General features: G+C 48.3%; 1 protein-coding gene across 4 annotated transcripts in view; it reads left to right on the top strand.

Moving 5' to 3' along the window:
* Window positions 1–26,241, top strand: part of Dgkd (diacylglycerol kinase delta) — an 89,281-nt gene that overhangs the window by 60,179 nt on the left and 2,861 nt on the right. For 3 of the 4 annotated variants that reach the window (XM_021157517.2, XM_021157533.2, XM_021157542.2), the window contains 25 exons: window positions 57–189; window positions 933–1,039; window positions 1,377–1,502; window positions 2,448–2,550; window positions 3,111–3,273; window positions 6,123–6,231; window positions 8,609–8,748; window positions 9,017–9,101; window positions 10,298–10,392; window positions 10,477–10,576; window positions 10,655–10,928; window positions 11,469–11,627; window positions 12,302–12,427; window positions 14,229–14,325; window positions 16,391–16,501; window positions 18,561–18,657; window positions 18,842–18,949; window positions 19,783–19,896; window positions 20,705–20,839; window positions 21,167–21,318; window positions 22,576–22,687; window positions 22,768–22,860; window positions 23,614–23,733; window positions 24,767–24,896; window positions 25,988–26,118. In XM_021157517.2, the coding sequence (XP_021013176.1) occupies window positions 57–189; window positions 933–1,039; window positions 1,377–1,502; window positions 2,448–2,550; window positions 3,111–3,273; window positions 6,123–6,231; window positions 8,609–8,748; window positions 9,017–9,101; window positions 10,298–10,392; window positions 10,477–10,576; window positions 10,655–10,928; window positions 11,469–11,627; window positions 12,302–12,427; window positions 14,229–14,325; window positions 16,391–16,501; window positions 18,561–18,657; window positions 18,842–18,949; window positions 19,783–19,896; window positions 20,705–20,839; window positions 21,167–21,318; window positions 22,576–22,687; window positions 22,768–22,860; window positions 23,614–23,733; window positions 24,767–24,896; window positions 25,988–26,118 (3,120 nt within the window). The remainder of the gene's footprint in view (window positions 1–56; window positions 190–932; window positions 1,040–1,376; window positions 1,503–2,447; window positions 2,551–3,110; window positions 3,274–6,122; window positions 6,232–8,608; window positions 8,749–9,016; window positions 9,102–10,297; window positions 10,393–10,476; window positions 10,577–10,654; window positions 10,929–11,468; window positions 11,628–12,301; window positions 12,428–14,228; window positions 14,326–16,390; window positions 16,502–18,560; window positions 18,658–18,841; window positions 18,950–19,782; window positions 19,897–20,704; window positions 20,840–21,166; window positions 21,319–22,575; window positions 22,688–22,767; window positions 22,861–23,613; window positions 23,734–24,766; window positions 24,897–25,987; window positions 26,119–26,241) is intronic. The other variant, XM_021157525.2, reaches the window with a different exon arrangement.

Consider the following 26,241-nt stretch of genomic DNA (forward strand, 5'->3'; position numbering starts at 1 on the left):
ATTAAAGAATTCCAAAGAGAAATATTATCTTTTCCCTCTTTGTGTCATTCTTCCAGCCTACCCAATATAGCATGGACCATTTCTCAGGGATGCACAACTGGTATGCTTGTTCCCATGCACGGCCAACCTATTGCAACGTGTGCCGTGAAGTTTTGTCAGGGGTCACATCCCATGGCCTATCCTGTGAAGGTAAGAAAGCTGCATTTGTTACTCTGGTGAAAGGTGACAGAAGGTTTTACTTGATAAACTGTTTGAAATTCAAAAATAGTCTTAATAAAAGTATAGCTGCCAGAGGGTAGTCAAGGGGGAGTGGTCCCCACCATTCCGTTTTTCTTGATCTTCCCACAGAGGACTCAGACCCTGGGTGTCCTTTACTTACGGAGCTTCTGCAGCATGAGCAGAAAGAACGTAGTACTGAGGAGACAGACTGTGCGGGCCCTTTCTGGTTGTGTGCTGTGGATGCAGGAGAGAACATGCCTCACAGAATACAGGGCCAAGGGAGGATTCTGGTGGCAGAGAAGGGTCACACAGGGACTTCAAGCTCTGACTCAGGGCCAGGACCATCTCCTGCTTATTTTGCATAGATTGTTTTATATTTATTTTAAATGGATAAAAAAAAATCCAAAAGAAGAGTATTTTGTAATACGGAGTTAGATGAATTTCTGATTTCAGTTTTATAGTTTTCTGAGTCTTCTTGTCTGCTGGATAGAGGTGAGGTGCAGTGACAGTGGCCAGCATAGTCTGCCGAGCCTCAGTTGCTCATCCCATTCTCCTCTACCGGCTCTCCCCGTGCTCTTCAGTATGGGTGGCAGCACCAAGTGACTGGCCTCAAGAGCTCGTTCCACCCTAACCTCACTAAGCAGCCACTTGCCCTACAGGGAGGCTCCTGTTGAGGATGAAGCTTGAAGGATTGTGTATTCCTTTTCCCACAGTGTGTAAGTTTAAGGCTCACAAACGGTGTGCTGTGCGTGCAACCAGTAACTGCAAGTGGACCACATTGGCCTCAATCGGGAAGGATATCATTGAGGACGAGGATGGGGTATGTCCAGAGGGATTCTGCTTGTGACCTGCAGAGCACCCCCTATTTCCTGTCCCCCCTTCATTTAAGATATCATACTAGGATCTGGAGCTTTGTGTCATTGTATTCTCAACTTTGTCCTAATCCCCTTAAGTCTGGGTGTCTCCTTCCCAGTAGGTGCTGTGGTGTGGGAGGTACCTCATAGGCCCTGTATGTCCCTGCCCACACTGGCCATCAGGGACAATCTTGTGTGGGGAGGAATGTCTTGAAAAGAACACTGCTATCCTGCTGGGGTGCCCAGCTGAACCCTGTATTGGAACTCTGGGATGTCTCTAGCATGTCCCTCTTTGGTCTATAGATTGCCATGCCTCACCAGTGGTTGGAAGGAAACCTGCCTGTGAGTGCCAAGTGTATTGTGTGTGACAAGACTTGTGGCAGCGTGTTGCGCCTGCAGGACTGGCGCTGCCTCTGGTGCAAGGCCATGGTGAGTAGATACAGTCTGTCCTGCCTGTTGATGTGTGGATACACTCTGGGCTTGGGGCTCTCTTCCTCTCCTTCCTGAGTTTACCCTAGAGGTTTTCTAAAAGCTCTGAGGCTTGACTTGGGCCTGGTCAGCCTTATTTTTGACAGTTTTGTTAATTCCTTTCCTTTGACTTTGATCCCATCTTTTACACAAAAAGTACCATATCTGCTCCTTGCAGCGTCTTAGCAGGTTGTGAAGGGGTCTTTTGGGACAGGTTCATGGACTTTTCTGTGAGTGCGAGTAGGAACACTTACGAGGAACCCTGAGAGAAGTTCTGGGACAGTGATCATAGAGATCCTCAAGCAAAGAGGAGGAGCCACGGCACGGCTGTAGCCTTGTGACTACAGAATCAAGTCTCATAGTCCTGCTTGTCTGCCCACACTGGCCATCAGGGAGAAGCTTGTGTGTCTTGAGAGAGCACTTCTGCCCTAGGGTGCCCAGCTGACCATGGGTTGGAACTCTGGGATGCCTTTAGCATGTCCCTGCTTGGTATACAGATTGCTATGCCCCACCAGTGGTTGGAAGGAAACATGGCAATGCGGGTCAGTCACTGATTAGACAGCTGTGGTTCCTGTGGTTGGCACCTTGTTTTGACCCTGTGAGTGACTAGCAAAGAACCTAGTCACAGGAGGGCAGGTTGTCCAGGAGCCCTGAAAGTTAATGGTAGCTAAGATGGAAGCGGAGGGCTGTGGTTCAGTTTCATGTCTGGCTTGTACTGGGTGGAATCCCATCTGATTTCCCGCCTCCTATTTGTAAGGCCAGGCACAGGGTGCTTGGGGATACAGGTTCGCCGGCTCTGATGGTTACTTCCTCTGCTTGGGAGGGATCTCCAGATGCTGTGCCAGGGAGTTTCTGGTGTATGCGAGGAGACTGTGATTCCTGGTGACATGTTGATTTTTATTTCAGGTTCACACATCTTGCAAAGAGTCCTTGGTGATGAAGTGTCCACTTGGCCTGTGCAAGGTGTCTGTCATCCCTCCCACGGCACTCAACAGTATTGACTCTGATGGTGGGTGCTCACATGCCATTCTGCTGTGCTGCCTTCCTTACCAGCTCTGGAGATGGGTGTTATGACAGTTTTGAGACATGATCAACAAGAGGCTAGGCTCAGATATGGCACGGGCAGAGGTCATAGTTGGCATCCTGGGAATTGCCATAGGGCTTGCAGCTTGAACCAGCACTGTTGGAAGGATTGATAGATGTACTGCTGTTGAGTAGAGACCCAGTGTAAAGTGTCCTGGTCTGCCATGAGCTGAAAGACTGTGCCTGTCACCATCTGTGGCAGAGCCTAGCATGTCTGCTTGGACCATGGAGAAACATGTTGGCAAGGATTGGTGAAGGGATCTCTGGGTACATGATTTAGAGGAATGAGCTCTGCCAGGCTGGCAGCAAGAAGAGGGGATAACACAGAGGGAAAGTCTGTGAGGTGAGGCAGGCTCACCTCCTCACACCTAGGTTGTCCTTCACTGGCTCGCTCATGCTGTGAATTCTGTGCCTCTTGTTGCTGCTATCCAGTCTACAACAGCTCAACAGCTTGTAAGGTTCTTTCCTATCCCACCTCATTTCTAGGGTTCTGGAAGGCCACCTGTCCCCCGTCTTGTACAAGCCCCTTGCTGGTCTTTGTCAACTCAAAAAGTGGAGACAATCAAGGTGTGAAGTTTCTCAGAAGATTCAAGCAGCTGCTGAACCCTGCCCAGGTTTTTGACCTCATGAATGGAGGACCACACCTTGGGTAGGGATTATGTGAGACTTTACATTCTAGGAATTTACAATATTTTGTAGATAAGACATACTTGTTTTAAAAGGATCAAAAATAAGAATTTCTTTTTTTAAAGTTCTGGAGAGATGGCTTAGTGCATATGAGCATTGGCTGTTCATGAGAGGACCCAAGTTTGATTTCCAATATGTAAATGACAGCTCACAGTTGTTAGCATTCTGTCTAAGCTCCACCCCACAATTACCTGGCAACAGCCTGACTCACTATAAAAGGAGCTGCTTGTCCCTCCTCACTCTTTGGCTCTTGCTTTCTCTTGTTCCTGTCTTGCTCTTTCTCTGCTTCCCTTCCTACCCCTCTCTCCCTTCCCTCCCCCCTCCATGTGCTTATGGCTGACCGCTCTACTCCTCTACCCTTCTCTCTTTCTCTCTGTCTCTGTCTCTCTCTCTCTCTTCCTTTCTCTGCCTCTACTACCCTCTTGACTCCCCTCCCCATGTCCCAAATAACTCTATTCTATGCTATACCATTGTGTGGTTGGTACCTCAGGGGGAAGGAATGCCTCAGCGTGGGCCCATCAAGGCACCCCTTTCCCCCCCACACTTCATCACACCTCCATAGAACATATTCCCCCCTCTTTTTATCTTTTTATAGACACACCATATTAGTTGTTTATAATTCCAGTCGCAGGGTATTATTCAACACCTTCTTCTTGCCTCTGTAGACACTGTACACGTGGTGCATGAACATACATATAAGCAAAACAGCAGTATACATAAAATAAAAATAAATTTTTATAAAGAAATTTTTAAATAGCAAAGTTCAACTGCCCCTCCCAAAAGTCTACTTATGAAGGACCTGCTCCTAACAGATGGTAGGTGTTTGCGTCCGCCCATTGCAAAAGCACCACACAAGAGTGAGCATGCATGCACAACTCTAGTTGCTGCGTACACCATGTTCACATGTGTCAGCTCCTGTGCTTGGGACATTTCTATGCTGGTGCTTACAGACCTGCCTTGCTCTCTGGACTGCCTGCCTGCTTAGTTCTTAGGAAGCCTTTTTCCAGTGAAACCAAGGGGCCTTTTCCATCTCAGCACAGTGGGATCTTGATGCAGGTGCAGTGAGATGGGAAGCTGCTCACCTGCCAGCCAGGGAGACATGGCCTTCCCCTTTAGTTTTGTACTTTCCACAGGTTTGCAAGAAACATTTGTTCTTGTAAGGTAGGACTCAGAGGGCATGCCAGCATTTGGGGAGATTGAAATGGGAGGTGCTTGCAGCCCCTACTTCCATTGTGAGTTGGGAGGAGCTTAGGAGAGATTCTTTTAGAGCCAGATATTGCTATAGCTTGAGCCTGGACTTCTCTGTGTGCCTAAGCTGTGGGACTCATGGGTGTTGGGCCTTCAGTGTTCTTTTTTTTTTGTTTGTTTCTTCTTTTTGTTTTGTTTTCTGCTCTTTCTCACTTGCTGCACAGCTTGCTGGAAGATAGTCACAAGTGGCTTCCTACAGGCTGTTTGTTCAAAGGCAGCATTCCTGAAATTCTGCAGATATCTGTTTTCTGAATGGCACAGATCCATTCTTTCTGAGGTTAATGAGGAACTAGTCTCAGTCCGACAGGGATATTAAAGCATCATATCTGCTGATTGTACTACACTGAACAGGCGCAGGTAGGGATATTGTTTGAAAACTCCACTGTGCTGTGGCAGGCAAGCTAGACTTTGATGTGAAGAGCTCCCTGATATATAGCTGGAGCTAAGTAGAGGGTGATGTGACAGAGGTCTAGTAGAGATGGCATGGCAGTTGGTGTACTCATTTCCTGTTTCTGGGAAGCACCTGATATCATGCAGTTGGTTAACTACCTGAGTTCTGGCCTTAGTTGACCACTGCTTCTCCAGAGAGCAGGGATCCTCATTGGTGAACATTTACAGGATACATGTAAATATTTTTCTCACCCTTTGGAAGTCAATGCAATCTTGATGCTCAGAACTTATTTGAACCATGGTTCAAATCTGAGGCACTGTCTTGTTGCCCATCCTAGCTTGTGTTCAGAGGACTTCCTCTGCAGCCAGCTCCATTATAGACAGAGTCTGCAAGGTCCTGGTGAGAAGGCAGCATATGTAAATAGTTACTTGAATGGAGGGATCCGCAGTAAGGGAGACTATGGTAAGCTAGTGATTTAGTGTCTCCAGTGTGCTAGCTTCTGAGGAGGTCCAGTGTGCCCACTCTGTACTCTTGCCTTCACCTTCTCCTATGATGATAGGGACTGGTCAGACCTTGCTGGAGCTGAGGGCATCAGATACTTATCAGAGAGGGCTCCAATTATTTGCTGAGATATTTGACTCTTTTCTCTTAATTAGCAAGCCATTAGACAAAACATATGATAGAACTCTTGTTTGAGAAGGTTTTATTGGAGACTCCTTAAGGACTCAGAGCAGCAATAGAGGCTGAGCCAAGCTGCCCTTACTCGGGGAGGGGAGGGATGGGATAGCACATGAATGAAGAAAGCAAGAGTGGGGGTTCTTGGGCCTGGTATTTAGCTGGGATATGGAAGACTGTGCCACAAGTCCTTTTAGGAGCTAACATCAAGTGAGACTGTCATGGTACCCTGAAATGTGTGTATTATCTCCTCCCTGTTTCTGGTTGGAGGAGCTGCTGGGATCTGACATTGCCATCATTCATGTAGACAAAATTGGGCCCTGAGCAGAAGGGCTTAGCAGACAGACATCTAGGGAACTTTGTAGGCCTTATGTATACATATCTGGGCTTAGCCAGGGTCTAGGTTCAGCCACATGGAACAGGGTGTCCCCTCAGTGTAGGACAGAGAAACCTGTCATTTGTCTTTTAAAGTGCACTCATTTCCCATTCTTCTACAGCTTACGGTTATTTCAGAAGTTTGACACCTTCCGGATTCTGGTTTGTGGCGGGGATGGCAGTGTTGGCTGGGTCCTCTCTGAAATCGATAGCCTCAACCTTCACAAACAGGTACTACAAACAGGTGTTGAGGGACACCCCACTGTGATGGATGAATGGGAAAATCATGTAGGTTAAGGGAGCTGTAAAAACAACTCGGCATCAGGCTCCATGTGGGGGATGAGTATGGGGGCTGTAGTCCCCTGAGCGCCACCTCTTTCCTGGGAGGTGATGTACCTAATTGCTAGATGCCTCTGTCTTGAGAGGAAAGGAAGAATCTTCAACCTCTATAAAGTTTGAGTTGTGGTTCATTGAACCTAATTGCCTAGTTTTTAACACTAGAATAAAAATATATTATCCTGATTTCTTCCTGTGTTCATTGAACTTTTACCCCCAGTCCTTCTTTTTGGCAATTAGCTGTTGTGCCTACTATCATAACCGTCACTCAGATTGTGTCACAATGCAACCTGCTAGTTGGTTACTGAACTGTTGAAATAGCAGTATGTGTGGATTTCCATACTCTGCTCCACGAGCAGCTCAGAGTGGCAGTTTTCCATGGGATGTGGTGGGAGGACCTGAGTTAGCACTTCTCCCGCTGAGACAACCTTGCCGAAATCCTGTTCATGTTATAGAATCTTCTCTTTTGAGGATCCCCTTATTTAAATTTTTAGTGCCAAATTGCACTTGTCAGGGATGTTCCAGGTCACATTCCGGGTGACATAGAGCCTTGCCTGCCTTGCCTTGGCTCAGGTGTAAACAGGAAGTGTCCATTGTAAGCAGTAACATCAAGCACAGCCGTATGGAATGCTGTTTTAAACCTGCTTACGGTTTTTACGTCTGTCAGGAAAGATCAGCTGTTTTCCTGCCAGGCAGTGGTGGCACGTGCTTTTAAGCCCAACACATGGGAGACAGAGAGGCAGATGGATCTCTGTGAATTCGAAGCCAGCCTGGTCTACAGAGTTCCAGGATAGCCAGGGCTACACAGAGGAATACTGTCTTGAAATGACAACAACACAACACAACAAAACAAAACAAACATATTTCCCTAGTTTTCTGGCTTGTCATTTTTACCTTCTTTATGATTTTTTTTGTTGTTGTTCTTTAGTTTTCAGTGATTTCGTGTTCTTTGTCTAGTCTTAAGTTCTTTGTCTAGTCTTACTCACCAATCGTATTTTGTGTATTGTCTGGAGAAGAAGAGATGGTCCAGGGTTTACTGATAGCCACACCATAACTCTAGGAAAAGCATCAGCACCCCCCAGTGGTGGGATTATAGTATACAGTTTTGTTGATTGGCTTTTGAGCTGAATGTTTGGCTTGCAGAAAGGCTATGAATGTGGTTCTCATACTCAGTCAAGTTCTGTAAACACTTGTCTCCTATGGCTTCTTTGTGCTTCTTGGAGCTCTGTCTACTCTCTCCTGCACCCCTAGCTTCCCCAGCCCTGTATGGGGTAGTGTTTCTTCTCCTGGCCTCTAGTAGATGCTATATGGTCACCCACTCTCATCTTTCACACTTTTCCTATGGGGAAAGCTTGTGACTCACTGAAGTTTGATGCCATGTCAATTTGGGAGACACTCTGGGGTTTCTGGGTATTGTAATGTTGCAGGTTTCCAACCTTGCTTTTCACTAAGCTCCTACTTTGCCTGAAAGTCTTCATGCATTCAAGGCCTAAGGAGAAGCCCCACAGCTATTCCTGATACCTTCGTCTTCCTCTTTCCCCACTTCAAGCTAGTTGCTGACTTGCCCACATGGACCCCAGCCTTCTTGTATCTTCCTTAGTCTGGGCCATCCATAGGCTGCTGAGAGTAACCCTCCCTAGGACAGTTACAACCCTTGGTCCTCCCTGCTGGCAGCAGACTTTACTAGACTTCATATTTGCCCCTTCCTTCTCTGTTCTGCCTTCTCCCCTTACTTTTGCCCTCTGTTAAGTCTAGGAGGAGATAGCAGGGCTAGGGTCAATTTGGGAAGCCACTACCTTACAGGTAAATGGGCACAGACTAGGTCTTGTATGTTCAGACAGCCTTAGCATGGCTTCTGAAAGGACCTATAAGGCGGGGGTTGGGGGGGACTTTTAGTGGTGTGGCATCAGTGAGTGAGATGCATAGTAGGGTAGAGAGATGTTTGAGGGATAACAGATTGACTCTTTAGGTCTGAGTATTTCAGTGTCTTTGGGAAGGGAGGGGTTGTAGAAACCAGGGGTTTTCAAGGTTTGATTGCTAAGACATGTGAATAGTGAGAAAGGGCTGGGGATCCTGGTATCTGCTAGTTAGTGATCACAAAGCCCATCTGTCCCCTCTAGGAGGCTCTGCTGAGAAGGTACAGGCCACATACTTCAGATCAGACTTCCTACACTTATTGTGGCTATTGATGGTGTCAACAGGGTGGGTACTGCATGAGAATGGTTCTTAGACTTGCTGTCTAAGGAATGTTTTCCTCACTGTTTTCCACCAGTGTCAGCTAGGTGTGCTGCCCCTGGGGACAGGGAATGACCTGGCCCGTGTTCTCGGCTGGGGCTCTGCCTGTGATGATGATACACAGCTCCCTCAGATCTTGGCAAAGCTGGAGAGGGCCAGCACTAAGATGCTGGACAGGTGAGTGGGGCAGCCAGGATGTGTGAATGGCAGCTTGACCAAGAAGCATTGTCCTCTGTGGCCAAGCTTCTTACTCTAAGACTAGTGAGGAGGACTAAGACTAGCCCTAGTCTCAGAAAACCAGAAAACTCAAAAAGTCAGAATACAACTGATCAAGGCACCAGACTACGACATTGGAGCAATGAGGGGTTGGTTGGGGGATGGGGCCGTGCAGATCCCTGGGTGTTAGTGGGTATTTTGCAGCTGAGCTGACTTTGAGCCTGTGCAGGTGGAGTGTCATGGCATATGAGACCAAGCTCCCTCGGCAGGCCTCCTCCTCCACTGTCACTGAGGACTTCAGCGAGGACTCAGAGGTACCACCACTTGCTTGCTCTTTCTCTTGCAGTGCTGGGAATGGCACTTCGGATCTCACACTTGGCACTGAGCTGACCCCAACTCCACCACCTACTATTTAAGCCCCACATGTGATTGTCATGTACTCAGCTTTTTTTTACTACATCCTTGTCCCTTTTGTGGTTCTGAAGGAGTGCAGGAAGAACCTTGCCTGAGCTTGAGGCTGAGCAGGCTCAACTCTAGGGCTTCATGACTGTTGGGAGGTGCTTTCTAATGCCTAACCCCTTGTGACGTCTTATGCTCCTTACTGTAGCTCAGCACTTATTGCAGTCTGCTGTTTTTCCTATACAGCCTCCTCCTGTCTGCTTCCAGAAGTCTCCATGCTCATCTGTCTCTCTCTGATATCTGTGCTGCCCTTGTAGTTAGCACACACTGCTTCAGCATCAGTTCCAGTCCTCTGTGCTGAGCAGTGGCCACTCCAGGGATTAGGTTCTGAGATTCTGAGGGGTGGGGTTTTGTATTTATGTCCTAACTGCTCTGCTAGGCACATGCAGTGTTGGTCCTGCTAGGTGACTGGTCTGACAAGCCCAAGGGATCAAGGACAGTAGCAGTCAGCAAGTCAAGCCAAGCCTACTTTTTATGGCTTCACGGGTGGAGGACGGCCTGTGCTTTTGTTTTGAGAATATTTGTGTGGAGCCTGAGAAAAGTACCCAGGAAAATGTCTGAGACTCTGGCACAGATAGTTTCTCTTTGACCTGTGAGAAGGCTTGCTTGCTATGGGGTGGACAGAGAGCAGTGGAGCTCTCCTGTTTGTGGGTGGAGTTGAGAGAGGTTTGTTTGCACCTTTTTGGCAGAGTTCCTGGTCAGGAGAAAAGGAAGTGTCTGCTCTGCCTGGCCACGAGCGTATTGCTGAAGGTAGACTGGGGTGTACGCCAGGGCTTCCAGGCTTGTCTCACTGTCCTGACTGAAGAGGCATAGTCTATCTGGGGGCTCTGATAGGGATTGTTTAGTTCTGACTCATCATTTAGTCTGTCCACAGGTTGGTGACACTTTTGTCCTTGCTCCCTTAGTGGTGGACAGCCCTGATGGTGTTTAGAGATGATCTGTTCTGTGAGAGGATGGACCAGAAGGGCCAAAGAAAACTCCCAAGTCAGACACTAATGGAGCTCACAGTAGATTGTGAGACTAACTGCCCCCTGTTTTGGTATGATTAAAGGTGCAGCAAATTCTCTTCTATGAAGACTCAGTCGCAGCCCATCTTTCTAAAATCTTAACTTCGGACCAGCATTCTGTGGTGATCTCATCAGCCAAGTGAGTAGTGGGGCTCTGGGGACTCAGAGAGGCAGTAAGCTGCTGCTCTGCAGGGTCCCAGCCAAGCTGCCCTGTGTCCTACAGAGTGCTCTGTGAGACAGTGAAGGACTTTGTGGCTCGAGTGGGCAAGGCCTATGAGAAGACGACAGAGAGCTCGCAGGAGTCAGAGGTCATGGCCAAGAAGGTAGGTTCCCAAGCACAGGGTAGGTGGAGCAGCTGGTGCAGAAGAGCTTGCTCTCATGCTGCTTTTTCTTGAATCCAGTGCTCTGTCTTGAAAGAGAAACTGGACTCTCTCCTCAAGACCTTGGATGACGAGTCTCAGGCTTCATCCTCTCTGTCCAACCCACCTCCTACCATTGCTGAGGAGGCTGAAGATGGGGACGGATCAGGAAACATCTGTAGCTCTACTGGGGACCATTTGGTGGGCTCGGCATGCCCCTCTCGGCCACAGATCTTCCGGCCCCGGGAGCAGCTAATGTTGAGAGCCAACAGCCTGAAGAAAGCAATTCGCCAGATTATAGAGCACACAGAAAAAGGTAATGGGTCTCTGAGTCCCTAGGTGGCACTGGAGTTCCCAGATTCCCTGGATGTAGTTATAGACCCAAGGACTTCCCCACCTCCATCTTCATATGACAGTTCCCAACCCTATCGACCATTCACTCTCTCCTACCTACCCTCTCTCTGCCCTAGGACCACACTTGACACCGTGCTCTCCCTCTCACTTTACCAACTCTATTCATGTCATTCTGAGCAGCTCCACCTCTGATTGCTTCAGACTCTGTGGTCACACCATACCTGGTCACCGGTGTGACCATACCACCCACTCTCCTGCTGGGGCCTCTAGTTACTCTCTTCACCTCCACAACTTCTTGTCTCAGAGTCCTTCTCTCCAGCCTGTTAGCTGGAATGCCCAAGTCCTAGTACATTAACTGAGCTAGGGCACTGGACTAAAGTGTGTTGTGGTGAGGATTTGGGGTCTGAGCCTTGAGCTATACTACCATCGAGAAGAGAGAACCTATAGTAGTATCCTTAGCCCTACTGGCACAGTCTTAGCAAGAATGTTCTTTCTTTACCAGCGGTGGATGAGCAGAATGCCCAGACCCAGGAGCAGCAGGGTTTTGTCCTAGGCCTCTCTGAATCTGAGAAGAAAGACTTGAAGACTGACAATAGGGTGTGCACATCATCTGCCCATAGTGAGAGCTGTGTGAATGCCAAGGGGAGAAGTCAACGCAAAGGTATGGTTTGGGTGATACTTGGTGAGCTTGTCATGGACACTTTAGGGTGCTTTTTCTTTGCTTTGGCCATTGGAGTAAATTGACATTCTCACCTGTGGCCCTACATCTGTACCACCTTCATGTCACCAAGATATGATTAGGAGAGGCATGTGCACTGTATCACCTGCAGGAAACAGGGCCTCCCCTGCTGAGGGACATCGCTGTCCTTCCTAGGTGTTCTTAGAGCCTTCTTATGGCTGCTCATAAGAGTCTGGCAAAACTGAGATCTTCATCTCTCTCAGAATAGACCCCAGCAAAGGTCTTCAAAAGGAAAGGGTTCTTCCCATCAGCTGTGGTGGCACTGTGGGAGGGAAGGGGGCTTTTTCTAGAGTAGACAGTGTTAACAAGCATCAGAACTAACTCTGTGCCTTCTGTACCCAAACTGTGATTAGGGGTCAGCCCCTCTTTATCCAGGTCTGTGTCCTTTCAAGATGAGTCTGGCCCACAGTGGATGTGTGTGTACTCTTCCTTCAGCTTTACTCAGGGACTCTTCATCGCACACACTTACTACTGGCCAGTGGGCGGCTCTCAACTCTCCTTCTTTCCCATAGCCCTCCTGTCTGTTCATTTTGTTGTGACTCCTCTCAACTCTGCTCTGCTTTGGACAGTGTCAAGTGTGTTGTCCTGTTTTACAGCATCCAGGGCCCCTTGTGAGAAGCTGGTGGGCAAAGGCCTGTCACTCGGCAGCTCTGCCTCACTCCCTCCTGGTACAGGAAGCCGGGACAGCCTGCCTGCTCTGAACACCAAGATCCTATATCCAAGTGAGTGATCCACTGCCCCCAACCCCCGTGTGGGGGAGTCTTAGCCGGGGTGGGGTACCAGGGAGGCTAGAGGTGCTTGCTGGCCCTGACTGAGCTTATGGCACTGTGGGTCTTGGAAGGAATAGGACTGTTGCTGTCCTTGCAGAGCTTGCAGGTCCATGGAAACATACACAGAACTCTGTAGTTTAACTCGTGACTGTGTGAAAAATACCTTTTTGGTTTATAAGTGTTTCTTATTCCTTTGCAATTTCATACATGTATGCAATGTTTTTTGACCATATCTACCCCCAACACCTCCTTCAGACCGCCAGGGCCCTCCAATTTACTCTCCCTTCTTTATATCACTCTCTTAGTTTTTATAATCCATTGAGTCTAATTAGTGTGCATAGGTGTGGGCTACCCACTGCAACATGGGCAACCTAGTTGCAGCCACCTTTCCCCCCCTCAAATGTTATCAACTGCCAGTAGCTCCTCAACTAGGCCCAAAGCCTTAGGAAGCCTTTTGTCCTATGCTTGGATTTTGACTGGCTTGATGTGCAGGTGATCAGTGCTGCTGTGGCTATGTTATGTCTCCACCAGAATTCATTTCAAGCTCTCTTTCCCCATCCTCAGGCTCTTACATTTTTTTCTGTCCTGTTTTCTCCAGTGTTTCCCGGATCTCTGGGAGGGTTTGACACAGTTGTCCCTTTCAGGGTCTAGCACTTATTCCCAGCTCTTTGACCAGTTAGGGTTTTACATTAACCACTGTGGCTCACTGGAGAAAGAAGCTTCTCTGAGGATTTTCTGGGTGTTAGAGTCACGCTTTGGAGGTGAGGTAGCACTAATCTATAGGGAAAACAAACTTTAGAATACAGTGTGACATCATGACTGTTTAGCAAAACAATAGCAGCAGTGTTCTCATAGGACCTATACTTTTCCCAGCCATGGACCATTGGCCAGGTGTACAGTACTGGGCATGAATCCCCTGTCTTTTGGTGTAGGCCACAAAATCAGGTAGAAATTGGTCTACCCCATAGTCATTATATCACTGCTGCACTAGCGGGCACATCTTCCAGGCAGGTTGGTTTTGCAGCATGCAAAAAATTCTAGTGCTGGGTAAGACCATTGATTCTCCCCCTCCCCAACAGCCCACAAGAAAGCTAGCTAGGAGGAAGACTGTTTCCTAGTTAGTTTCAGATTAATTTCTCTCTGTCCTGAAGCCCAAGTGTGCTGTCTTTAGCAAGAGAGTTGGGTTTTTGTTTTAGTTTTTTTTAAATATATGCAAGTACACTGTCACTGTCTTTAGACACACCAGAAGAAAGCATCAGATCTCATTATATATGGTTGTGAGCCACCATGTGGTTGCTGGGAATTGAACTCAGTACCTCTGGAAGAACAGTCAGTGCTCCTAACTGTTGAGCCATCATCTCTCCAGCTCCTGAGCAAGAGAGTTTTACCATGCAGTTTTGGTGGACAACCAAAAGCAATGTCAATAGCCCATGTTGTTTTGGGTGCTCTTTGGACTTTTAACCAGTAATAACATATAGCATAGTATCCCAAGCCTAAAAATATACTTGTTCAAATAAAAGGCATGTAATGTACAGATAATGCCAGGTAAATGAAGAAGGGACAGTTTTTATTTGTGTTCTGGGTGTTAAATTAAATTCTACTTTAATATGGGATGGTAGTGGTGATTTTGAATTGCTAATCAAATTGGAGCACTTGTTCGTAATGTCCTGTAGGATATGTGGCACCAACCTTAGAGATCTGTCTTGCTCCATCTAGAGCTCCTGGCCAAGTACCTCTTCATCTTCCCTTGCAGGTGTTCGGGCAGGGATGTCTGGCTCCTTGCCAGGGGGCTCAGTCATCAGTCGCTTGTTAATTAATGCTGATCCCTTTAATGCTGAACCTGAAAACCTGTAAGTATGAGGCAATACCAATGGGGCATTTTGTTAGGATGCAGAGTGCAGAGGTCTTATTCACAATCAGAGCCATCAGTTGACAGCAGGCTTTTTTTTCAGCTGTTGTTGGATGTGTGCCTGAGAGCCTTCCCTGTAGGCTAATAGGACAGCCAAGGACAGACCTGTCACTGTCCTGTCCTTGTCCAGACCCTGAAACAGGCCAGATCAGTAGTGACTACATTGTCACTTCCTTATTCACTCCATTGTTTTTGTTCTTGTCTCTTGTTGCCTCATGGTGTTGGCCATCCCTTCAGTGATGTAGCTTGTAGCATTCCTGGGCTGAAATCCTCCAGGATTTGTTGTTCCCTGGGATTTATTGTTCCTGGAGACAGTGTCTTACTTTGAGGATTTTAGAGAGAGTCTGGCGGCTCCTCTTGCTGCAGAAGGGGCGTGGCCTCTTCTGCTATGTTGTGAGGCTGTAAAGGCATTTGCATAATGGTTTAATGGATCTCTGTGTATATTAGAGCTCTCTGTAGGTGGTATTTCTCATACCAAAGAAGACACCATTTTAGTAATTTTTTACTGCTACTGATTGAACTTTTGTGGGCAGCTAAAGGCTGGTGGTAGCTGGTATAAGTTACCTGCTCTTATTGTCTGGTGTGACGATGTGTGTGGTTCACAGAGATCCTGTTTTGGGAAAGTGACTCTTAAGTCTCCAGCCTAGTGGTACATGGGTCTGTGCTCCTGGTCTGGTTTTGTGCTGGAACCCTAATGATTTTCCTTAGCAGGGACAGAGCTATAGTTCCTCTGGGAGCAACACTCTTGGGGCTTTGAACCAGGAGACTTCCTTTATTTACCTCCTTTGATGTCCTGGAAGGCCTCCTCTGTGGCTAAGCCTGTTTTTCCCCTCCCTGTCCTGGGTATCTGCTTCCTCCTTGGATCCCTGCACCCAGCCTCTCCTGCTCTTGTTCTTGCACCGTGTTTTCCGTATTACTCTTCTTTTCTTCCTAGGACCTATAAACACTGCTCATCACATGCTTTTTAGCTTAGAAAATAGTTTGGCCCCAGAGCTCTTCTGAACAGTCACAAGGCACTTGAACTAGATGTGTGATCAGGATTGGGTCTTATCAGGTTGCAAGAAACATAACCTAAAAGTGCAAACTTTGTGGAGCTCCTCTTTTTGTCCAGAGTCTATGGGCGTTTTTAGAACTTACCTTCCTCACTGTGTCTGTCACATGGGACTGGGGGAGGGCATGGGGTAGGACACACCTATGGCTCTAGAGGAGTAGGGGAGTGTGTGGATAGTGCCACAGAGGCATCACCAGTAGTTCTCTGGGGAAGGGAGGCTTTTGGCCTTGGTATAGGGGTTTTCAGTGACTGCCCTTTTCACTTCAGGGATTTTTTAGACAGTTTAGCAGTGCTTGAGAAGCATGTTGTGAAGACTTCTGGGAAACAGGCTGGCAGTGCCTCAAGGGCAAACCAGAGGCAGTGTGTCCCAGTGGTTCTGTCCATTATACAAACTCACCGATTCTAAAACATACGTCTACAGCATGGGCACTACAGCATACGTGGGCACTAATGTGCGTAAGTCATCATTAGAACACAGATCAATTTGAATGTTTATCAGTTATTGGTAGACAGAATGTAGTAAGGCCACATAATAGATTGCTTTGCATAAAGATAAAGTGGTTAGAAGAGAGGAGCCAGAGCAGATTACCTCATTCCATTTATTTGACAAGTTCTGGATGGGCACATCCCGAGGATCTGTACTTTCTGAAACTGATTGAAAGGGCTCTGAAATGTCCCAGAAACTGTTGAGTCATGTACTTTGATGTGGTAGTGACTTGCTATGTGAATAACATCTTGGTAGAGCTCTTACCAAAACAAATACCCCACACAAACCCTGAATCAGGACCCTGGGTTCAGACTCTAAACAGGGAAAGGAAACAAAGCAAACCTAAGTGAAAAACAACAACAACACATGGAAAAGCCGCGAGTTTTGATCTGCGGGACAAATGGCAGGACAGTCACAGAGGAACCTGTGAGGCAGAGCCATTGAGAGACTTTAAACTCGCCTTTGCAGAGAATACTACACAGAGAAGTGTGTCATGAACAACTATTTTGGCATTGGCTTGGATGCAAAGATATCTCTGGACTTCAACAACAAGCGTGATGAGCACCCAGAGAAATGCAGGTATGTACTCTGTTGTCAGTTTTGGTGTAGAAAGAGGCAGCCAAGAAGCCAGCTCAAAAGGGAGGGACTCCACCCCTGGATTGGCCATCTTGGCAGACTGGATATCAGGAAGCCAGTGATGTGTATGACTGAAGTGGGCTGTCTCTTACCCAGCATCGGAGTCTATGATGATGTGTTGGAAGAAAGTGACATGAGTGTGCTGCAAGGTCACCATCCCAGTACCGTTCATGGGTAGAGCTTTGCTTATCCACAAACTGCCTAGGGCACCCCCTCTCCGTGGCCCCCCCGACCCCCAATTGTCATCAGGACATGGAGAGTAGATGTCACAGTGCATGTATAGAGGTCAGAAGACCACCTGTCTCAGTCAGGGTTCCTACTCCTGCACAAACATCATGACCAAGAAGCAAGTTGGGGAGGAAAGGGTTTATTCGGCTTACACTTCCATACTGCTATTTATCACCAAGGAAGTCAGGACTGGAACTCAAGCAGGTCAGGGAGCAGGAGCTGATGCAGAGGCCATGGAGGGATGTTCTTTATTGGCTTGCTTCCCCTGGCTTGCTCAGCCTGCTCTCTTATAGAACCCAAGACTACCAGCCCAGAGATGGTCCCACCCACAAGGGGCCTTTCCCCCTTGATCACTAATTGAGAAAATGCCTTACAGCTGGATCTCGTGGAGGCATTTCCTCAACTGAAGCTCCTTTCTCTGTGATAACTCCAGCTGTGTCAAGTTGACACAAAATAGCCAGTACACCACCTTAGGTGTCATGTGGTCCTTGTTTTACATCTTGTTTTGAGACAGTCTTCTGTTTTTCACTGCTGTATTCCTGGCTGACTGGCCCATGGGGTTCTGGGGATTCTCCTGTTCTGCTTCCCGTTAAGTCATGGTGCCCTGGGATTTCAGATATGCTCTATTGCATCCAGTTGTACATGGGTTCTGGAGATTCAAACCCCAGTCCTTATGCTTGCATAGAAAGCAATTTATCCACTAGTCATCTCCCTATAATTTTAGCCACAAGTCATGATATATAATTTCTTTTCTGAGCATCACTTACTTCCTTTTCAGAGTGTGATTGCTTTCTTGGCAAAGTGTCAGTTTGTAGCATACTTCATCATTGCTAAATTTACTCTTCTTACATGTCTGAGAAGCCCAGACTGTTTTGCTCCAGTGTCCTGCTGTACACAGTTGCTGAGTCCCTGTGGGTTAAAAATGGTGTCTGGTTTGCCACAGGGCTATGGCTGCTTGTCAGTGGGTGTCGGGCTGCTGCAGGACTCTGCTCCGGGTGGTGGGGAAGCGCAGTCTGAGGTCCCTGGGGAACTGCCGGAGTTGGCTGGGGCGTCCTGGCCCACACAGAGGACAAGGACAACAGATTCTCAGACTCTTGGACACTGAAGATGCAGCTTGATGTTGTGGAAGAGCTGAGAACTGAGTAGGGGGCTGAGGGGCTGGCTCTAGCCCGGGGCGAAGGGAAAAGGGCAGGAGGAGAGCTCTGGATGGTTCCTGAGGGAAGAGTGTCCTAGGCTTGGTCAGGGCAGGTTGGTTGTGTGTCTGAAAATGCAGAGAGGCTTCCTGCATGAGATTAGGCATGACTCTTTAGAGGAAGATCTGCTCCATTGTTCCCCACAGCAGGTCCCAATGAGAAGAGGCAGTCCATGGTTTTAAAGCATTTATTGTCATGGTGGAGAGTTGTGCTGAGTGAAACTTTCTCAGGGTGGGCCTGAGGCTAAATACCTTTTGCAGGGAGGAGTGTCTGGGAAGGAGAGCTTGATTGGCTAAGCCCCTCAGGCCTTTAGGTACCTCATTTAAATGGAGCTCTGTCTTGAGGCTATGTGATCTATGGTCAGGTTAGAATTATGGAGAGCTAAGGCCTCATGTCAGGAGCCTGGTGTCCAGAAGTGTGGCAGACAAGCGCCTTCTGTCCCTTGCTGGGTATCTGGGGTTTAAACCTAGCTCGATCAGAAACCAGGCTGCCTTTCGCGGTCGCACAAGTCCCCAAGCTTCATAACAGTAACTCAGGTTATTGTAAGAGAGCCCTGTCCAAGGTGGCACTTCTGTTTCTAGGAGTAGGACTAAGAACATGATGTGGTATGGTGTCCTTGGCACCAAAGAGCTGCTGCACAGAACCTACAGGAACCTGGAACAAAAGGTCCTGCTGGAGGTGAGTGGTAGCCTCTTGGCCTGGTGGGTGATCTCCCAACCTTGGTTAGAGATCAGTTCTACTGAGCCTTGCCTTAGGAGCCCTTGCCTTGCCACAGGCCTCCAGCATATTAAATTGGTGCTAGGAAGAACTGGCGCATACTGAGTATTGCTCTTTTCTCTCCATCTGCCTTTCTGTGGTGCAGTGTGATGGGCGCCCTATTCCCCTCCCAAGTCTTCAAGGAATTGCTGTCCTCAACATTCCCAGCTATGCTGGAGGGACCAACTTCTGGGGGGGTACCAAGGAAGATGATGTACGTATGGGGTTTGAGGTGGGTGGGCTGGGCTTAGCAAGGTCAGTGAGGCATGACTAGATGGGATATCTCCTTGGTCCTAACAGTGGGCATGTTGGAGGACCAGATAGACAGGTTTCCTCACTGATCTGCCTGGTGTCTAGAAGGCAGGTCTAGCACAAGATCAAGTGAGAAGCAGCTGAGACTTGAAGGGGAACTTAAATTGGCCAAATTGGCAGGCACTAGATGGGAGTATCCTGTTTTGGCAGAAGAAAGATGTGGAAGCTCAGAAGCAAGAAGGGGCAGAGTATATAGAGAACAGTTTCCCAACTGCAGTGTGGAATATGTGCATGGAGGAGGGAGATGCCTGTAGGGCCTGCATTGTATGAGGCAATAGAAGCCAAAGGCAGGAGTCTGGAGTTTATGTCAAGAACATAGGAAGATATTGACAGGCTTTAACCAAGGTTTGCATGTAATTTAAAAAGCCAGCTGGCACTTACTGCAGACTTATTTGTAGGCCACTGTTCTAAGTACCTGGAACCTGTTTGCACGTTCATTTTATATACCTCCCCCTCCTAAGGAACAAGCAGTGTTAATCTCCCTCCGAAGGAAGGAGGACATGACTAACTTGCCTGAGGGCTCATGTCTAATAAATAGCACGTTTGAGGGCTAGTCTCAGGCACTGGGCTTCTGGGTAACAGATACCCAACCCTGCACTTCATTTACCACCATCACTGTACCATGTGTGGGTGTGGGCTTGTCTGTCTCACCAGAACCCCCAGAACAGGAAGCAGAGCAAGAGGGAGACACGTTTGGGGAAGTGAGGCAGACAGCTTTCATGCTGGCCCTTTCAGACTTTTGCAGCTCCATCATTCGATGATAAGATTCTGGAGGTGGTTGCTGTGTTCGGCAGCATGCAGATGGCTGTGTCTCGTGTAATTAAGCTACAGCATCATCGGATTGCCCAGGTACTGGCCATGCTGTTCTATAGGTCTAGCCCACCCTCTTCTAGGTCTGGCCTAGGATACTTGGATTTGCTCACAGTAGAGACCCAAGAAAGAGAGATGCCTAACTAGGACCTAGAGGCAGCCCCACTCTGCCTCTCTCTCCCACTGAGTGCTCTGAGTCTTGCTGAGGTAGAAAAGGCCCAGATGAGCCTGGTCTGCTGCAAGAAGCAGTGCACCTTGGACATGGATCTGTCTGTGGCAATGAATAAGCCCACTGGGGCTTGACAGACAGCTCTGAGGCTAGGTAGAGAGGGCACTTAGGTCAGGGCTCTTGGCTTTAATTCTGACAGCATTAAAGAGCTGGTACAGGTCCACCCACTTTGGGGGTGCAGGGAAGGAGTGACTGTACATACAGTGCAGTGCTAATAAGATCTGTTGGGTCTTCCTGCATTCTCTTAGTCCCCAACACTCAGCTGTTTAAAGTTTACCTTTTTGTTTTTGTGCACATTTTTGTAAAGAGTTGCAGAAGCTTCATTCATCTGCTGTTAGATTTTGCTCTGCCCAGGGATGTTTACATCTGGCAAGGACCATGACTCTTTGACCCCTTTAGCCTGATATCCGTATCTGTACCCAAGATCTTCTGGATCTACCTATCCCAGATGTCTGGGGAGGGAACAGTAGGGGCAGAGGGGGCAACAGAGCAGAGGCTAGAAAAGGAGGCCAAGAAATGGCTGTGGGTAAGGAGTGGGAGTGCAAACACTCAGAGCAGCAAGGCCTGTGGGTGCTTTAAATCTCCTGGCATGGGAATAACAGTATGGTATCTGTTTAGTGTCGCACAGTGAAGATCTCCATCCTGGGGGATGAAGGCGTGCCTGTGCAGGTGGATGGGGAAGCCTGGATCCAGCCACCTGGGTACATTCGGATTGTGCACAAGAACAGGGCACAGACACTGACCAGAGACAGGGTAAGAGCAATTGCCAGCGAGGCCTGGTTGGGGTCTGGGTTACCAGTGGCTTACTCATGGGCTCACCTTTCATTCATAAAAGAGGCAAAAGGGTTTCATCTTTGTTCTTGGATTTCTCTTCACCATACAGAGATTAGCTGACATAGTGGTGTGCCCTGTAGTCTCAATAATCTAGAGACAGGAGACCAGCTAAGGTTATATAGTGAGACATGTTCCAAAAGACACAAAGTTAAACTAACATACATAGCTTTTACCTTGCTGTGGGCAGATGGTGTGCTCACCCTCTGGAGGGCACAGGAAGTCTGACTCTGGGTTCTAATGTCTCAGGCCTTTGAAAACACCCTGAAGTCTTGGGAAGACAAACAGAAGTGTGAGCTGTCCCGTCCACCCTCCTTTTCCCTGCACCCTGAGATCCTGTCTGAGGAGGAAGCTACCCAGATGGATCAGTTTGGGCAGGCAGCAGGGGGCCTCATTCACAGGTAGGCTCTGCCATGTTCTTTGAGACCTTGCAGGCTTTGTGGCCTGGTCCTGTTTGCTGGCTCTGCTTTACAGTGGGGCCTGGAGCCTGGCTTAGTTTGCTTCCTTAGTCTTCTTGGTTACTACTCAGGTTTGCACAGTGAAGACGCAGATGCACAGGGATTTTTCTGAGCCACTAAAGCTTTAAAATCCCATGCTGGGTGTCTGAGAAAGGCCACAGACCACTCTGGAGAGCAATGTACACCCTGCTCTAGTAAATCATCAGGCTTTTTCTTGTTGTACCTGTGGTCTACAAGTGGTTTATAGAGCTGTTGCTCTCAAGGCCTTGCCACTGTAGGCTCCTTCCTGCTCACTTGGGCTCTCCAGACCTTCTGGTTCTTTCAATAGCTTAGCCTCTCTCGGCTCTCAGTGCTGCCCTTGGCTTTTTCTTTGGCTTTGGCCATGGGTTCTCTGTGTGTTCGTCCTGTACGTATTTGTTTTGTTCTGGTGAGTAGAGGCTTCAGGCTGCTTAGCTGGCCAGTTTCTCTTTGGTCCTTTTGGGCATCTCTGGCACCTCTGCCTCCATGCTGTTATCTCTAGACAAGCAGCTGATACTGATGCAACCCCATTCTGCTCCTTTCCATGGCAGCCATGTTTATCTAACTGTTTGTTGTAGGGACTGTTGCCCTGCCACTTTATAATCCCTGGTAGCCCAGGAAGCCTGGCTTCTGGGAAGGTGTGCTTACTAGGTCACTGAAAGCCACAAGTAGCTTCTCACAGTATGTGCAAGTTGCTCCCTAGCTTTTCTCCCAGCATGCCCTGTTCTATCCCGCCTCACCCAGCTTCTCTGAGATACCCCTGGTCAGCTCTTGGTCTTACTCAGGCTGATGTGGCTCAGAGCTCAGTAGCACACCAGGTTTCTCTGTCAAAGGTGGGTCTAACTTAAAGTTCCAGAATGTCTTAGCATGATACAGCATCTGTGTCCCCAACTTTCTTGACTGTCAGCCTGCATGCAAAGCTGTTTGCGTGCTTTCCATTTTATGAAAGGTTTCATCTTATACATTTTTCTCCCTGGAAAAGCTAGGATTTGGTATTAGATCTTCCATAAAAGTCCACTATTTGTTGCTATTGGGATGTGATATGCCTATGGCTGTGACTGAGAGGTCATCATTGGCAAAGCTACTATCTCCACTGGTGTGTCAGACTACCCCCTTTGCATATGTCCCCTGGGTGTGTTTATAAGCAGTGTGTAAGACCTGACATGTGCCTCTTTCCTTCAGTATTCGGGAAATAGCACAGTCCCACAGAGACATGGAGCAGGAACTCGCACATGCTGTCAATGCCAGCTCCAAAGCCATGGAGCGAGTATACGGCAAGCCCAGAACTGCAGAGGTACTTGGTCTTTTTGGGTCTGGCTCCTCCTCACCTTTATAGCCCTTGGCCTTTCATATGGATGCATTTGTTCTTCTCAGGGGTTGAATTACAGCTTTGTTCTGGAGATGGTGAATAACATCAGAGCACTGCGCAGTGAGACAGAGCTGCTGCTGGCTGGGAAGATGGCCCTGGTGAGTTGATAACTGATAGGAGGGTTCTGGCTATATCTGAGGTGTAGGTCCAGGGTGCTAGACATGTAGGGTAGCAGTTTTCAGTCCAGGGTCCTGAGCATGAAGAAAGGGGCCTCAAAACCAAGTAGTGTGGCCATTATGTTGTGGCCAAATTTCTTTGACAACATCTCAGCCAGCCAGGGTGTTGTCAGATGTTAAAGATGCCTTTAGCAGTATCTGTGTGGCTAGGTGCCAGTCGTAGCATCGGGTGGGATGCACTATCATCTGTCTCTACTCATCATGTGAAACTGGTTCACTGGGTGGGAGTAGGGGTGTTGCTGGGCTCTAGGAACTTGCTCAGATGGCTGGCCACTAGCTTGCATATGACATGGAAGGGCATTGCTGGAGACCCTAGACTAGTACCATCCCGCTCTCCACTCCAAAGAGGTGCTGTCCTGAATGCCCAGATGTTGCACTAGCTGCCTCTTATGCTTGTGAAGGAGCATGGCCTGCCCACTTGGTGACAGAACCCAGGGGGACTGCAGCTGCCCAGGTACTAGGTTTGCTGCATGTGGTTTCCCTAAGCTAGAGCAGAGGTCCACCCATCCTCACCTGTTCAAGGAAGGACATTCTGGGCTCAGGCCTTCGCTTCAGTTCTGCTAAGTTTTTATAGCCACCAAGGATCTTGGTCTAATAAGCCTTACCCACCTGCTTGGCTGGTCCAGGTTTGCTGTGCTAAACAGCTCCATTTCTCTCTCCCTTCTTCTGGAGCAGCAATTGGATCCCCCTCAGAAGGAACGGCTCGGGGCTGCCCTAATTGAGATGGACCAGCAGCTCAGGAAGCTGACAGACACTCCCTGGCTTTGCCAGCCCTTGGAGCCTGGTGAGGAAGAGGTATGTGTGTCCTGTACATAGTTACAGGGTTTAGTGGCTCATGCCATTAGTGCCTGTGTGCAATATAGTCCTTGAGGCTTTGGAATTGAGGTAGCTGGTCTGCCTTCTGGAGACTTCTCTACTAAAATGGCCTTTGAGGCACAGAGAAATTTAGAAATGGAGGAAGGAATTGAGAGTTGGGAATGAAAAGTGATCCATGATCCTCACTGACTCTGAAACAGCAGAACTGGGGTGGAGAGCAGGTGGCAAGAGCTCCTTGGAGACCAGTGACAGGAACTCAGTTGCTGTGTCCAGTCCCCATTCAGTGTGATCTACAGGGTCTTAAGAGAGTCTTAAGCCGGGCATTGTGACACCTTTAATCCCAGCACTTGGGAGGCAGGGGCAGGTGGATTTCTGAGTTCGAGGCCAGCCTGGTCTACAAAGTGAGTTCCAGGACAGCCAGGGCTACACAGAGAAACCCTGTCTAGAAAAACCAAAAAAAAAAAAAAAAGAGAGAGAGTCTTAGACAGGGACCCAGGGCATACTGTTCCTGGATAGGCTCCACCTACAGCAGGAGACAGAAGAGGGAAGCATCTGGCAAGGATAAACCTTGGCTGCCTCTGGGTTTCTGGTGTCTTAGAGATGGAACAGAAAGGGCCAAGAGAAAAAGTTATCTTGGCCTTCTATAACACAGGAGACAGTGTCCTCTTTGCCATAGTTATAGGAGATAAATGATATGAAACAACCTCTGCCCAGCTTAGTCTGTTGGAACCTTTGGCAGCAGTATGTCAAAGTTAAGGATGAGGATGTTGGGGTTGGAGCGGTGGCTTAGTGTTTAAGAGCACACGCTGCCCTTCCAGAGGACCTGGTTCGGTTGTCATCACTCAGAGGACTCACAACTGCATGTATAATGCCACTTCCCTGGGCACCCATACAAATGTATAGGAACAAATAAAAGTATGAAAAATTTAATTAACAAAGTATCTCTTCCTACTCCCAACCCCCAAATATAGATTAGACCTTGGCAATGAGTTTCTGACTCTGCGTTTCTTAGTCTCTCCAACAGAATGTGATGCTGGAGCTTACTAAACGCAGCCGGAGTGGTAAATTCCGCCTTGTGACCAAGTTTAAAAAGGAGAAAAACAATAAGAACAAAGAAGTTCACAGTAACCTAGGAGGCCCTGGTATCTGCCCCCTCCTGTGTGTCTCTCTGGCTGTCAAGGCCCAGTTCTCCTGGTCTCTGCTTTTCTCCTCAGCATTGAGGCTTTTCCCCTTGGTCTTGTGCTATAATCCCTAGTCACATGGCTATACTAGTCTGACTTATAAGACCATACCTTGCTTGTTTTCTCTCTGTCTGGGTACTGACTGATGTCATGCTTTGCTTGAATGCATCTTCCATGGAGACTGTGGGCTGATGGGCAACTGAGCCGACGTGCCTACACTGAATTTGGGGCTGAAAGTGGGGAGGACAACAGAAATGACAAGACAGACTCGGAGACACAAAACTCTAGACTCAAGACTGTGCTGGAGTCCTCTGTGCCTGTTTCCTCTGGCAGGCTGCTGATTCCCATTTAATTGACTCACTGATCAAGATTCTTAAGCTTGGCCCTCTGGGCTACCAGTGATTGTGGGTGAAGAATCAATGGGAAATGGTGCTAAAGAACATTTCCCCCCCTTTGGATCAGTAAATTGGGTCTTTAAATGTATCTCAGTGGTTGGCCCTGGGTACTGTGTCTGGCACCTTTAGGGGCCAGGGCTGGAATTGGTGTGGCATCTGCTACCATTCAGGGCAGCTTCTGTTTGAGTTTTTCTTTGCATGTTTGTCTAAAATTGGGTCTGATGGTGGATCTGATTTTGCATGGCCTAAGTCTCTGCACATCTGCTGTAGTGCTCCAGCTGTGAGCTCCTCTGGAAGCTAGAGGAAATGCTGGCTTTAGTCACAAAGATGTTCCCTCTGTGTTTGGTGCTGTTTAATTCCTCTGGGACACAGGAGCCAAAAGGCTCGTGACCCACCTGGCAGGAGTAGTCAGCACATCTGCATGTCCCTCAGGAGGGTAGCTCTTTTGTCTCCTTTACACTGCTGGAGCACAGTGCCTGTGGCTGGGGGATGGTTCTGGCTTTTGGGGACATCTTGGGTGGCACTGCTGGAATGTCTTGGGTGCTGGCTGCTGGAGGCATCTTGGGTAGCACTGCTGGGTGTCTTGGTGTTGGCTGCTGCCTACTTGGCGCTGGGCTATGGGCATTCACTGCACTCGTGCTTTTCCGTCTCTGACAGTTCACCTCTGGGGGACAGAGGAGGTTGCTGCCTGGCTGGAGCACCTCAGTCTCTGTGAGTATAAGGACATCTTCACGCGGCACGACATCCGGGGCTCTGAGCTCCTGCACCTGGAGCGGAGGGACCTCAAGGTACTTCACAGGTGTCTTCCTAGAACCCACACCTGCACTTTACACACTCTTTTCAACTATGTCCTCTTCCCTGACTCTGTTCTAGCATCACTGGTCATCAGTTGTTCTTGAGCCTTTTTGTGT

This window comes from Mus caroli, chromosome 1 (assembly GCF_900094665.2).
Source record: "Mus caroli chromosome 1, CAROLI_EIJ_v1.1, whole genome shotgun sequence".
NCBI classification, from domain to species: Eukaryota; Metazoa; Chordata; class Mammalia; order Rodentia; family Muridae; genus Mus; species Mus caroli.